General features: G+C 48.2%; 1 protein-coding gene across 4 annotated transcripts in view; it reads right to left on the bottom strand.

Moving 5' to 3' along the window:
• Positions 1-332: 332 nt before the first annotated feature.
• Positions 333-12,614, bottom strand: part of UBOX5 (U-box domain containing 5) — a 40,357-nt gene continuing 28,075 nt past the window's right edge. For 2 of the 4 annotated variants that reach the window (XM_055303624.1, XM_055303633.1), the window contains exons 2-5: positions 9,493-9,587; positions 6,514-7,714; positions 4,024-4,185; positions 333-1,058 (exon numbers count right to left, since the gene is read on the bottom strand). In XM_055303624.1, the coding sequence (XP_055159599.1) occupies positions 850-1,058; positions 4,024-4,185; positions 6,514-7,714; positions 9,493-9,546 (1,626 nt within the window). In that variant the 5' untranslated portion in view covers positions 9,547-9,587 and the 3' untranslated portion in view covers positions 333-849. The remainder of the gene's footprint in view (positions 1,059-4,023; positions 4,186-6,513; positions 7,715-9,492; positions 9,588-12,614) is intronic. The other 2 variants (XM_055303643.1, XM_055303648.1) reach the window with 2 other exon arrangements.

Genomic DNA, 12,614 nt, shown 5'->3' on the forward strand with positions numbered 1-12,614 from the left:
GGCTGGGTGGGGAAAGCTCTGTCCCCGTCAGAGGGCAGCGCAGCTGCAGCCGGCTGGGCTGAATGCAGTGCAGCCCCAGCCTCATGTGAGCTGGCCTCAGGGAGGACACTCAGGCCACCCCACTCACATGCACGCCCACATGCAAACCCTCATGCGGCAGATGCATCCGGAAATGTGACTTCTCATCCCTTCAGGCCACTGACCTCAATTGTCGCCTGATAGGGTTGTCGTGGCCACTTAAGGTTGCCCTGTGACAGCCCCGCATTGTGTGGGTGCCGGTGGGGGACAGCAGTATGACACAGACAGGCACTTTGTCAGGAGGAAGCCCACAGTAGACGTCAACCATCGCTTTATTAAGGCTCAGAGTGGCCTGCCAGTAGGGAACTGAGTCATTCACTCCACAGCCCCGCCATGGAGCCCTCATGGATGACACTGAAGGCAGAGGCGGTCTTTGAGATCCCGAGCCATGGTCTGTGGTGCTCCACTTGCATCTGCCCTGCAGGACTGGGGTGGGTGCCAGCAGGGTGGGGCCGGCTCTAACAGGCCCTGGGCTCTGGTGGGGCGGGGCGGGGGAGGCAGGGAGGCCTGGGAGGGCAGGAATATGTCCTCCATCCCTCCTGGCCCAGACTATGGCTTTGTTATCCTAGTGCCACTTGAGCAGGAGTGGAGTGCCCCCTCCTACCCCGACTCAGGCCCATGTGCTACACTGTGGAAGGAGACAGAGGGAAAAAGCCCGTGGGAAGAAAGGGCCCCTCTGTGCTTGGGATCTGGCCAGCCCTCAGGGGACCCTGACCCCCCACTCCCTCCGCTACTCCCCTCAATGGGTCTTCTCGGGTTGAGGCTGGTCACTCAGAAGTGGACCCGCAGTACGTCCTGGCTGGCGAATGGCCGCTGGCAAGCTGTGCAGGCCACGGGCAGGGAGCGCTGCTTCTCACCCAGGCAGGGCCGGCATAGCAGGTGGCCACAGGGAAGCTGGTACACAGGCTCCTTTTTGAAGTACGGAGAGAACACTCTTTTGCAGGAGGCGCATTCGGGGCCTGGGATGCTCCCAGGCTGCTCTGGTAAATCAGGGAGGAAAATAGGCCAAGGTTAGGGAAAGCTGCCCCCCAGTGCAGGCTCTGTCCTGATGGCAGGGCCTATGCCTGGAGTGGGACAACAAGCTTCCCTACCCTCCATCCCTGCAGCAGCCTGGCTTTATCTCTCCTGAGGCCCCTTCTGGCTGATCTGGAAGTATGGAGACCTAGGAGGCCTCCCCTCGATTATCAAATCTTGGTGCTCCAATGAGTGCTCAAGAAACGCTGGCTTCTGAGGGCAGGTGGGCCACACTGAGCCCTCCCTCCTGGTCTCTGAGCAGGACTTACTTTCCACTGGGACAGGCTGGCAGGGTCAGAGTGGGGCAAAAGCCCATCCTGACAACAAACTACAAGAAAGGCGAGGTGCCACAAGAAAAGGCAAAAGCTGAGAGTGGAGGCAGCCCGGGTGGCTCAGTGGTTTAGCGCCACCATCAGCCCAAGGCCTGATCCTGGAGACCCGGGATCGAGTTCCACGTCGGGCTCCCTGCATGGAGCCTGCTTCTCCCTCTGCCTGTGTCTCTGCGCTCTCTCTCTCTCTCTCTCTGGTGAATAAATAAATAAACTCTTAAAAAAAAAAAAAAGCTGAGAGTGGTCAAGTGCAGCAGGGTTGGGTAGGTCAGCAGAGGAAGGAGGGCACCAGAGGTTGGGGCAAGGCTGAGGTCTGCCTGCAGCAGACCTGCACGCTGAGCCCGGCACCTGCTTCTCTTCAGCCCGGCAGCCTTCCTCCTGACCTGCCAATCCCCTTCCCATGCCACTGGCACTCTCGTTCCCTGCTTCACGCTGGGCTCCCTGGATGAGGGCCACAGTGGCCAAGACCTGCCACCACCTTCCCAAGCTGTACCTGCTGTACTTCCTTCTCTTGGGGCCTCTTTTCCCCAGTCCACACCCCTCTGGAAAGGGCAAGGGTGGCCTCCTGGGAGGAAGAAAGAGACCAGCCATGCGGAAAGAAAGGGACAGCGAGTACAAAGAATTGGTCCAGAACTAAACCAAACCAAACCAAGAGAATGGCTGGTCCATTAAAGAAAGACAGGAAACAGAGGTGTGACATATGAGACTGGCTTCTCAGGTGAGACTACAAAGGGGGGGCAGGCTGGGGCATGCCACAGGACTTCATAGCAGCGGGAGTTTAGATTTTATTCCAAGTTCAATCAATGCCCTAGGAGGCATCTAAGAAGTGCAGTGCCACAAGCTGGTTGATAGCATAAGAAGATCCCTCTGGCCCCTGTGAGTGACTGGCAAGGGTGGCTGCCAGGGGGCAGCAGGACTGCTCCAAGAGGCCAGGGACACAGCTCAGGAGCTGGGGCCAGGTGGCAGCAGAGAAGAGCACTCTGAGGTCCACTCTGGAGGAGCACCAGCAGGACGTGAGGGTGAACGGATATCAGGAATGCTGAAGCCAGGAATGCTGGATCAGGGCGTGATCACAGAGTCCTGGGTTCGAGTCCCACACTGAGCTCCCTGTGAGGAGCCTGATTCTCCCTCTGCCTATGTCTCTGCCTCTCTCTCTGTTCCTCATGAATAAATAAAATCTTTTTTTTTAATAAATAAAATCTTTAAAAAAAAAAAGGAATGTTGAAGGAAATCAAAGATGATATACACTTTAGAGGCCTGACCAGAGGATAGAAGATGCTGTTCTTTATCCGCAATGGCATTATGGGAGATGGGGAAAATCTCTGGAAGGTGTTTGTAGTTCTGAGTTAGAATTTTTTTTTAGATTTTATTTATTTATTCATGAGAGACACAGAGAGAGGCAGAGACATAGGCAGAGGGAGAAGCAGACGCCCTGCAGGTAGCCGGATGTGGGACTCGATCCCAAGACCCCAGGATCATGACCTGAGCCAGAGGCAGATGCTCAATTGCTGAGCCACCCAGGCGTTCCTAAATTAGAATTTCACTTAAGATACATCCATGGGTTTCTCACGTGGGGGTAGCCAGGCAGCTGTCAGGGAAGTTGGGATCTGAGCTCCCAGGAGAAGGAGTTACAGGTGAGCATGGATAGTCACTGTCCGATAGGCTCTTGCTAGGATAACAGAGGACAGAGAAGAGGGTCCAGGACCAGAGTCTGGAACAGAAGAAAGAGTCAGCAGTGAAAACTGCAAAGGGATGGTGAAAATATACAGAAAAAGAATGTACCCTCTGGAAGGCCAAGAGGGAAGGCCTTTCGGGAAGGATTGCTGGCTAGATGCATCAGATACTGCTGAGAGGGTGAGCGACTACTGGGCTTGGAGTCCATGGAAACCACTGGTCACCTGAACAAGAAGGTTCTTGGGGCTTGCCAGGGTGGAAACATAATCAGAGAGCTAGGGAGGTGGGGATGAGAAGCAGAAGAGGTAAGATGGCCTGGGATCCAGATAAGAGAACAGCCTGGCTTTGGATGGGCAACAGGAACGGAGCATACACCTTATCATGAGCTCTTTCAGGCTTCATTTTGTAAAAACTGCCCCAGCATTCCAGTAGGTTCTCTCTGCATCTTAATTGATTCTATCGTCTAATGTAGTCCCAGATTCAAGGGAGACAAAAACTGGCTCAGTAAGCTGCCCCAGTTCTTTGCCGAAACACCAGTAACAATGTTGACAGGAAGGGATGAAGAGGACAACCCCAGTTATATAAAATAAACAACCCAAGTGTCAGATGGGAGACAGACTAGATCTGAAAACTAAACGAAGGAGAAACAACCAAAAGTTCTCAGGACAGAACAATTAGATCTTACCAGAAACACCACAGAGCTGCCAAGCTCTAAGTCTACAGAATTACTAAGACTTAACTAAAGAAAGTCCTTCTTGTGAAGTGACAGGAACCCCTCAACTCTCCCTGGAGAAGGAAAGAGACTGGTTCTCCCCAAGGCCCGGATGCTGGGGCAGAGGAGGCTGGGCATGGCGGTCCGCAGAACCCTGGATGCGTGGCCCAGCCTCCCGTTCCAGGGCTCCCAGGAGACAGAGGGGGCCCTGGTTACCCGAGCCAGTGGCTGGCCTCCAGGAGGTGCAGCTTTCTCTCGTGCCCAGGTGCTGGAGCTGTCCCCTGGTCAGCCGAGCTGTGAAAGAGGGCATGGAGCCGAGGGTCGACGTCAAGGCAACTTCCAAGCTTTGTGACAGCTTCTGCTCATGGGACACTGGATCTGATAAGAGATGCACAGACCACAATATCCAGAGAGGTTCAGCAAAAGAGAAGACCAAGCCATATGTCCTTGGAGGACTGCGAGAACAGCACTTCCAGCTCTAAATGGACAAGTGTACAGAAACTCCTCCCTAACGTCCACTAGTGGATTGTGATGACAGAACACCAGCAGTGAAGGCTCTGGAGACCCATCCACACGGCTCTCAGGGCTCCTGCGCCCTGCTCTTGCTTTCCTGCTCCTGGACAGTTTGCCGAGCAGGCTTGGGCCACCTGGTGGCTAGCCTGCAGAACTGCACCCTACTTTAGGCAGGTCCTGCAGGCCAAGGAAATGATTGGGCCTACGCCCAGCTTTGAGCCCTTGCTCCCTATCCACTCCCTCACCAGCAACTTCTCCCCACCTTCTCCCTTCTGGGCTCCCCCCACCTCGCAAAGCTGCTGGCCTGCACCTCTGGGCCTCTGTGTGCTCTCTCTCTCCTGCTGAGTAAAGCAAAGTGGTCGTTACTGAGTGAGTAGCAAAGACCGCACCCCGCCTATTCCAGGACCTAAGTAAGGGACCTTCTCTGTGTGGTCCACAGAAAGCCGAGCAGTGGGCTGAAGGTGAAGGCAATGGGGGAGGGGGGAGGCTGTCCCAGAAAAAACCCAGAGACCTGCCTGGTAGCAAGGCTCACCAAACTGCCCCAAAGGAGGGAGTGTCTACAGTTTGTACGACTTGCTCTGGGCCTCGAAGCACAGGACAGCACAGTCCTATGTCACCAACAAATCTGCCAAGGCCAACACCACCGGAGACCTCCCAGACATCAGGGTCTAAGGACCCTTTCCTTGTCTCACCCCAAGGCATCTCAGTTGCTTCCAGAAGTTTCCAAGGGTCATGTTAACGAAAACTTATACTCAAAACCACATGTAACCTTTAAGCATACTATTTGTATAGGGTTTTTACAGTATGAGAGGAAATTAAAAGAATGATAAAACTGAAAAACTAATTTTCATAAAAGAAAAGAAAGTGTCAAAGAGTTACCTCCACAAAGCACCAGGCTTGGACAATCATGGGTAAATTCTACCAAATATTTAAGAGAGTAAATGATTCTAATACTATTGTTCTAAAATTTAGTTAAGGAAAATTTCCTAATTCTTCTTATGGAGCAAATAAATCTTTGATAACAAAACATGACCAAAGGGATCCCTGGGTGGCGCAGCAGTTTGGCGCCTGCCTTTGGCCCAGGGCGCGATTCTGGAGACCCTGGATCGAATCCCACATCGGGCTCCCGGTGCATGGAGCCTGCTTCTCCCTCTGCCTATGTCTCTGCCTCTTTCTCTCTCTCTCTCTGTGACTATCATAAAATAAATAAAAATTAAAAAAATAAATTAAAAAAAAAAAAAACATGACCAAAGATGGCATCTGCCCATGTATACATGCATACATACACATATACATACATACACAACAGTCCAAATTATCCAGAATAAAATGCCATAAACAGAGCCAAGCTGAATACTAAAAGAAGCATAACCAAATGGAGTTTCTTCCAGGAATGTTAAGACTGGCTCAATATTAAGAAGCCTACTAATGTATTTTTTCACATTAAAAGATCTAAGGATGAAAAATCATAGTATCACCTCCACTGACACTGAAAAGGCATGAGACAAAATTAAACCACCTATCCTAGACAAAAACAAATACAAAAACCACCACTAAATAAAATAAGAATCAATGGTGTGGGAGTGTCTGAAATGGCTCCCCATGGGACCCATCTCCAGATACCCATGCCTTGGGTCCCCCCTCCCCTAGGGTATAGGCTGGACTCAGTGACTTGCTTCTAATAGAATATAGCAAAAATGATGGATGTCACCTCCACAAGTGGGTTATACAAGACCGTGACTTCTACCTTGCTTGCACACACCCTGGTGTACACAGCTACCATGTTATGTGCTGCCCTCAAGAGGTCCACACAGCAAGGAGCTGAGGACACACTCTGGCCACCAGCCAACAAGGAAGAGAGACCCTCAGCATGACAATTCAGCCAGGAACTGAATCCTGTAACAACCACAGGAGTGAGCTAGCAAGTGAATCCTTCTCCAGGCAAGGTGTAAGGGGGCTGCGGGCCCAGCCACACTGAGTGTGGCTGCGGAAGACCCAGAAGCAGGTGACCCAGCCAAACCATGCCTGCGTTCCTGACCAGAGAAGCTATGAGAGCATGCATGTATGGTGCTCTAAGCCAGTATATTTGGGGGTAATTTAAGGTGGCAAAGCATAAAGCACAGGGCAACAGTGCCAACTGTCGCCTGGGAAGCTTAGGGATGACATAGGACATGGACGTAGGAAGTGGAATACCTGTTGAGCAGTCCATATGCGTCAGCCCAAGCTCGCTGGCAGCTTTCATTTTCTTGGCGGTGTGCTCTGAGGTAGGGGGTGAGACCAGAAGACTCGTGGTAGAAAAACCGGAAGCACTGATACCAAGGCTACCATCTGGGAGGTGTTCAGGCTGCTCCATCTTCCTTTTCCGAGACGGCAGAGCAATGGAAGAAGGCGTCACTGCCAATGCAGTCTGTGCTCTCCCGAGCAGATGGCAGCCAGGAACAGAGTGCTGGAGCAGGAAATGGTCGATCCGGGCCTTCAGGGAAGGGTGAGGCAGGGGCTGGGAGTGCGGAGTAAAGGCGACCCCCGTGAAAGGGTCGCTGGGCACTCGGCCCCAAGTGGCTTCGCTGCGGTTACACTTCTCCAATGTGCTCTGGTCAATGACCTTGCCCGAGGGCAGCAGCATTGGGCAAGGCATGATCTCTAGGGTGATGGGGTCCAGGAACTCCTCGGGCACATCTTGAATTACCTCAGCCAGCTCCTGCAGGCTGGTGGGGGCCTGCTGGTGCTCAGGCAGGCCCCCAGAATCGCAGTCACTCTCCATGGGCAAGGCAGGAGCCTGCAGAGCCAAGTCCTGAGGGAGGCTCTCAGAGGCAACCAGCATGACACTATCTATCACCTCCTGAGAGCAGGTTTTAGCTGGCTGACCCCACACTTCCAATCGTTTGATGCAAGGGATACCACTGCCTGTCACGTGGGTGATACAGATCTTGAGATGGGCCACGTGGCTGAGGGAAAGAGCCCCTTTATTCCAGAGCTCCTGGGCCACAACCGCAGGAGAGGGCAGTGTGGCTTCCATTGGGCCAAAAGGTGGCCTGGCCTTGAAGCCCCTGTGACTAAACACCACCTGGCTCTGGTTTTTCAGTAAGACTTTGCCTACCAAGGTGAATGCCTCCTTGTCCGGGATGGCCGGCTCAGCTGGGCCCAGGGTTCGGCACTCGGAGGCATTCCAAGATGCTCTGCTGGATAAGGCAGATGTGTACATTTCCAGGCCAGTGACATTCTGGCCTCCCCCAGCTGTGAGGTCTATGTTAATTCTACAGATTTCCACACTGAAGGGAAAGGAAACTGTCACATAAACCGGTGGCTTAATGAAATACTCTGTCCTAAAACCATGACTTCTCTTTGTGAGGTCTTCAGAGATGAGATTTTCTACTTCATAACCATCAGCTGATATCTAGAGTTAATGACAAATAGGAGATGCATTCATTTGATGAGATCCAAATGAAGACAACTAGTTTTCAGGAACTTGCCACTTCTAAGAAAATTATTTAAATAAAGTCTTAAGTTCCTCATTTAAAATGTCCTCTATTACATCAAATTCTCTTGGTTTTTTTTTTTTTTTTTTTTGAAGGGTAGGCACTCAAGATCAGGTCAAAGCAACTTGTTCCCAAGTATGACCCATCCTTAAAAAATATAAGCAACAAAACTCTGCTCAACCCAACCAAAAATCCCTTCAAAATAATGACTCTGAGAAAAAAGGGCAGATATACTAGTGGTTTTTTATTTCAGAGGATGAAACCATAGAGATTTAGGGGAAAACAAAGGTGCCCCTTAAAGTTCTTAATTTGGGGGCACCTGGGCAGCTCAATTGGTTAGGCATCTGCCTTCAGCTCAGGTCATGATCCTACAGTCCTGGGATAGAGTCCTGCATCAGGATCCCTGCTCAGCGGAGAGTCTGCTCCCCCTTCTCCCTCTGCCCCTCCCCCTGCTTGTCCTCTCTCTCTCAAATAAATAAATAATTTTTTAAATAAAATATTTAAAAAAGATAAAGTTCTTAACTTTGTATTTGGACTCTATAAATTGTAACAGGTTCCCTAGCAAGGCCAATGAACAATCTTCTTGTAAATCTATGAGTGACAGATCTTGGTTAAAAAAAAAAAGTGTGTTCAGAAACAAGGACCACAAAAGACTGGAAAATCTAGAATAGTGATTATACTATGGAGTGGGAATGTAACTTTTTCCTCTTGTAATATTTCTTTTTTGAGGGAGGGGGATCATAACTTGATCATGGGATCATGACCTGGAATCATGACCTGAGCTGAAGGCAGATGCTTAACTGAGTAAGCCACCCAGGCACACCCCTCCAATATTTCTAATATCTGTTATAACTTGTAGAGATTTTAAGATACAGGTACTCCCCACCCCATCTGAAAGTTCACATCACATCACTTTGCTTTTACCGAAGACCTATATTAGTACTTGTTTTTGCTAACCAAAAGAAATCCAAAGAGAATTTTTACCTTTACAGAAAAAAGTCATTATCAAACTAACCACTAATGTAGGTCTTTCATAAAAGCAAAGTGGCCTAATGTGAACTTTCAGAAGGCAGGGGATACTCTTCATTTCATGCCATTTCACCTTACAAAAGGTTTCATGGGAATATTCTTTTCACATAGCCAGGTGTGGAGGGCACTTGTGTCTCTGTTGACAGAAATTAGTTTCACAATCTAAGAACTTGATGTAGTATGCTGAATGCAGAAGGTCCAAATTAGGGGAGGGTTCAGTTCTCCCCTTGCAGTTTCCTTACTCATTGCTCCGAGCTGTGCAAAGATAACCTCCTTTGCACAAAAGGGGAAGCAGTTTAATTAAAATAATAAAGAAGGAATCCAAATAACAAATACAAGCTATTATTTCTAGTGAGAAGGGGAAGAACAGCAGGGAAAGAATCTCTACCTTCACTGACTTTGAGTGGAATTAAATTTTATCATCAGAGAGAAGAGCACAATGAGTAAGACCCTCCAGAAAATGAGCCACAGCTCACCTTCTAACAGCGCTGTATGATTCTAGAGGTGTGGCCTGACCCATACTTACCTACGTATCACCTGGTGGGATCTAAAACAGAGAAGGTAAAAGCACATTATGTCCAAAGTAAGTCCACATACCCAGGCAGGAATGGGGAAAAATGTGAAAACTAGCCATTGTATATTTATGTGCATATACTTTTTTGTTTACCTTGTTGCAATAAATTCTTGGTCTGAACTGTGGGAGGCAAAGATTGATGACCATCTTTGTGGCTGAAAGGGTAGCTTCCAAGCATCAGAAATAGCCTTCAATAAAAAACAAAACTTGGTATTAGACAAGTTACAGCTCAATTCTAAAACTTTTAGGAGCTGATTTTTAAGCGAAGAGAATCAAACAGGGTAACAAAGACTTCTATGCACATGACCATGGTCTACATACAGTCTCATCATATTGTACATGTACGTGATGTTGGGGAAGAATGAAAATTGCAGAGGAACTTTTTAAAAAATTTTTATTTATTTAAGTCATCTCTACCCTCAACATGGGGCTCAAAATCACAACCCTGCGATCAAAAGTCCCATGCTCCCCAGATTGAGCCAGCCAGGTGCCCCAACAGAGGAGCTTTCTCTTGCAGCCTGAGCTGTTTGGCCAGGACTGCTGGTTCTCCTGCTGATATCTGAACCCAGTGAAGGCAAGAGCCTGTTAGCTCTGCAAGGGGCTCCCCATGGGAAAGAGAGGGTCAAAAGTGGCAGGGCTCAGAGAACAGAACTACTCAGCCAGAGGTTCTGAAAAGAACAAGTCACAGAAAATAATCATAGTGCTAGGCATTTTTGTCATTTAACACCTACCAATACAATTGCATCTTCTGTCTTTTTAAAATTTATTTATTTATGTATGTACGTATGTATGTATGTATGTATGTGAGAAAGCTCAGAAAGAGGGAAAGAAGCAGACTCCCGCTGAGCAGAGAGCCTGATGCAGGGTTCGATCCCAGGACCCTGAGATAATGACCCGAGTCGAAGGTAGACGCTTAACCAACTGAGCCACCCAGGGGCCCCGCAATTGCATTTTCTTTAAGATTTTATTTATTTTTTCATGAGAGACACACAGAGAGAGGCAGAGACATAGGCAGAGAGAGAAGCAGACCCCATGCAGGGAGCCTGATGTGGAACTCCCCCAGGACTCCAGGATCATGCCCTGGGCTGAAGGCAGGCACTCAACCGCTGAGCCACCCAGACATCCCTGCATTTTCTTATTAAAACGAAAACAATTAGAAGAATCCAAAACACTGTCATTCAGAAACAGAAAATCTAGACTTAGAAAGCACCTTAAAAGGACATATAATCCCAACAGCAATTCAATGACCTATGTCCAGGCTGGGGGAAATGGGTGAAGATGGTCAAAAGGTACCAGTATGTTCTGACGACATAGTGTACAGCATGGTTTACAACACCGTATTGTATATTTGAAGGCTGCTGAAAGTAGACTTAAAAGATCTCATCACAAAAAAATAAAAATTTAAAATTTAAAAAAAAAAATCTCATCACAAGAAAAAAAGCTATTAACTGTGAGGTAATGGATATTTTAAACTTACCATGATAAGCACTTTGTATTATATACAAATATTGAAATCATTATGTGGTACTTAAATGTATTCAACATGATATGTCAACTAATAGCACAATAAAACTGGAAGAAAAACAAAGATCAATGTCCAACAGCCTTTGGTACTCTGTACAGAAGCAGGGAAGACACAGAAATATCCCTCCTAGTGGCAGTCCTTGCCAATGGTTCTGAACTCCTTGGATAAGGTCAGCCAGCCATTCTATGTTTTTTCCATCCGGCAGACAAGACAACAAAAACTGTTAGCCCAAAAGGGACAGGGCCACCCTCTGAGGTCTGTATTATAATGATCAGTAGGTACCCACTTGCAGAGGCTAGGTTTGGGCATCCTATAATATATTTTTTAAAAGATTCATGTATTTATTTCAGAGAAAGAGAGAATGAGCAGGGGGAGGGGCAGAGGGAGGAGACCCTCTTATGATCTCATGACCCATGAGATCACAACCTGAGCCAAACCCTAAAAAGCCTAAAGTTTCCTATTCTTTGTGAACCTGTGTTGAAACTCTTAATACTTCATTTTTGAGGCATCTATGTCATCTCTCTGTCAGAATATTCTAAAATCTGGCCTGGAATCAACATGGACTAGCTTAAAGAATTATTTTTCTTCCCCCAGGGAAGACTGTGTTAACAATGTCTCTGGCTTCTGACATTTTCCTTGTTCACCACAACTCAGAAGTGAGTGTATGAGGAATTGCGTCTGCAAATATTCTCAGGGCCCTTGTATGGCCTCTCTTGGTCAGGAAATCAGAGCACATTCAGAGTAGCACTGCCCTCAATTCTCCTGCCCAATTAGGGCCGTGGCTTCTTGTTATTTTGTTTTGTTTTGTTTTAAATGCATAATTAAGCCAATAACTTTAATTGAACATAGTAGAAGTAAAATGAATATAAAGCCCAGAACAAGGAAACAAAACATTTCTCCTGGAAAAAGCCAGCCTAAAATACCAAAGAAAAACAGATGATAGTGACACAGACGGTGACATAATAGATGTGCAAGTGCAGAACTGGGCTAGCCCTGAGCAAATGGTGAGGTCAGGCACTGCAGCAGGCAGTCCTCTCCTCCCAGCTTTTGTCCTGATGGGACAAAGCTTTGGTAAGAACAACCAAAGAGACAGAAGCTGTGTTGTAACATCAAAATAATGAGAGGTGGTTGAGATTAGTCAGATAAAAGGGCTCTTAGTCCGCAACTGCCTCCACCCCGCTGTCCATTTTTTTTTTAAAGATTTATTTATTTATTCATGAGAGACACAGACTGAGAGAGAGACAGAGACACAGGCAGAGGGAGAAGCAGGCTCCATGCAGGGAGCCCGGCGTGGGACCCGATCCTGGATTCCGGGATCACGGCCCGAGCCGAAGGCAGGCGCCCAACCACTGAGCCAGCCAGGCGTCCCCCGCTGTCCACTTCTTAGGCCTGTTCTCTCCCCAACTTTTAGGGACAAAAACAAACCTACAGGCAAATACTGTCAGTCCCCTTGAAGTGCTGACTTGATTTCCCAGTAGGAGGCACTGACTTCACTAACCCTTATCTTCTTCCTATCTTCTTGGCACATTTCACATGGTGGGCTTCTAACTTTCATTTATTCTACAGATCACAAGTTAATTTCTCTGAGAACTTAAACGCCAGGATCAGAACAAGTCCGGCAGGGGTCGTCCTCTTGAAGGCATGATAAAGGGCTCCCTGTGAGTAGGAAGCCAAAGGGAAAAGCCTTCAA

Source organism: Nyctereutes procyonoides, unplaced genomic scaffold, assembly GCF_905146905.1.
Source record: "Nyctereutes procyonoides isolate TBG_1078 unplaced genomic scaffold, NYPRO_anot_genome, whole genome shotgun sequence".
In the NCBI taxonomy this organism is placed as follows: Eukaryota; Metazoa; Chordata; class Mammalia; order Carnivora; family Canidae; genus Nyctereutes; species Nyctereutes procyonoides.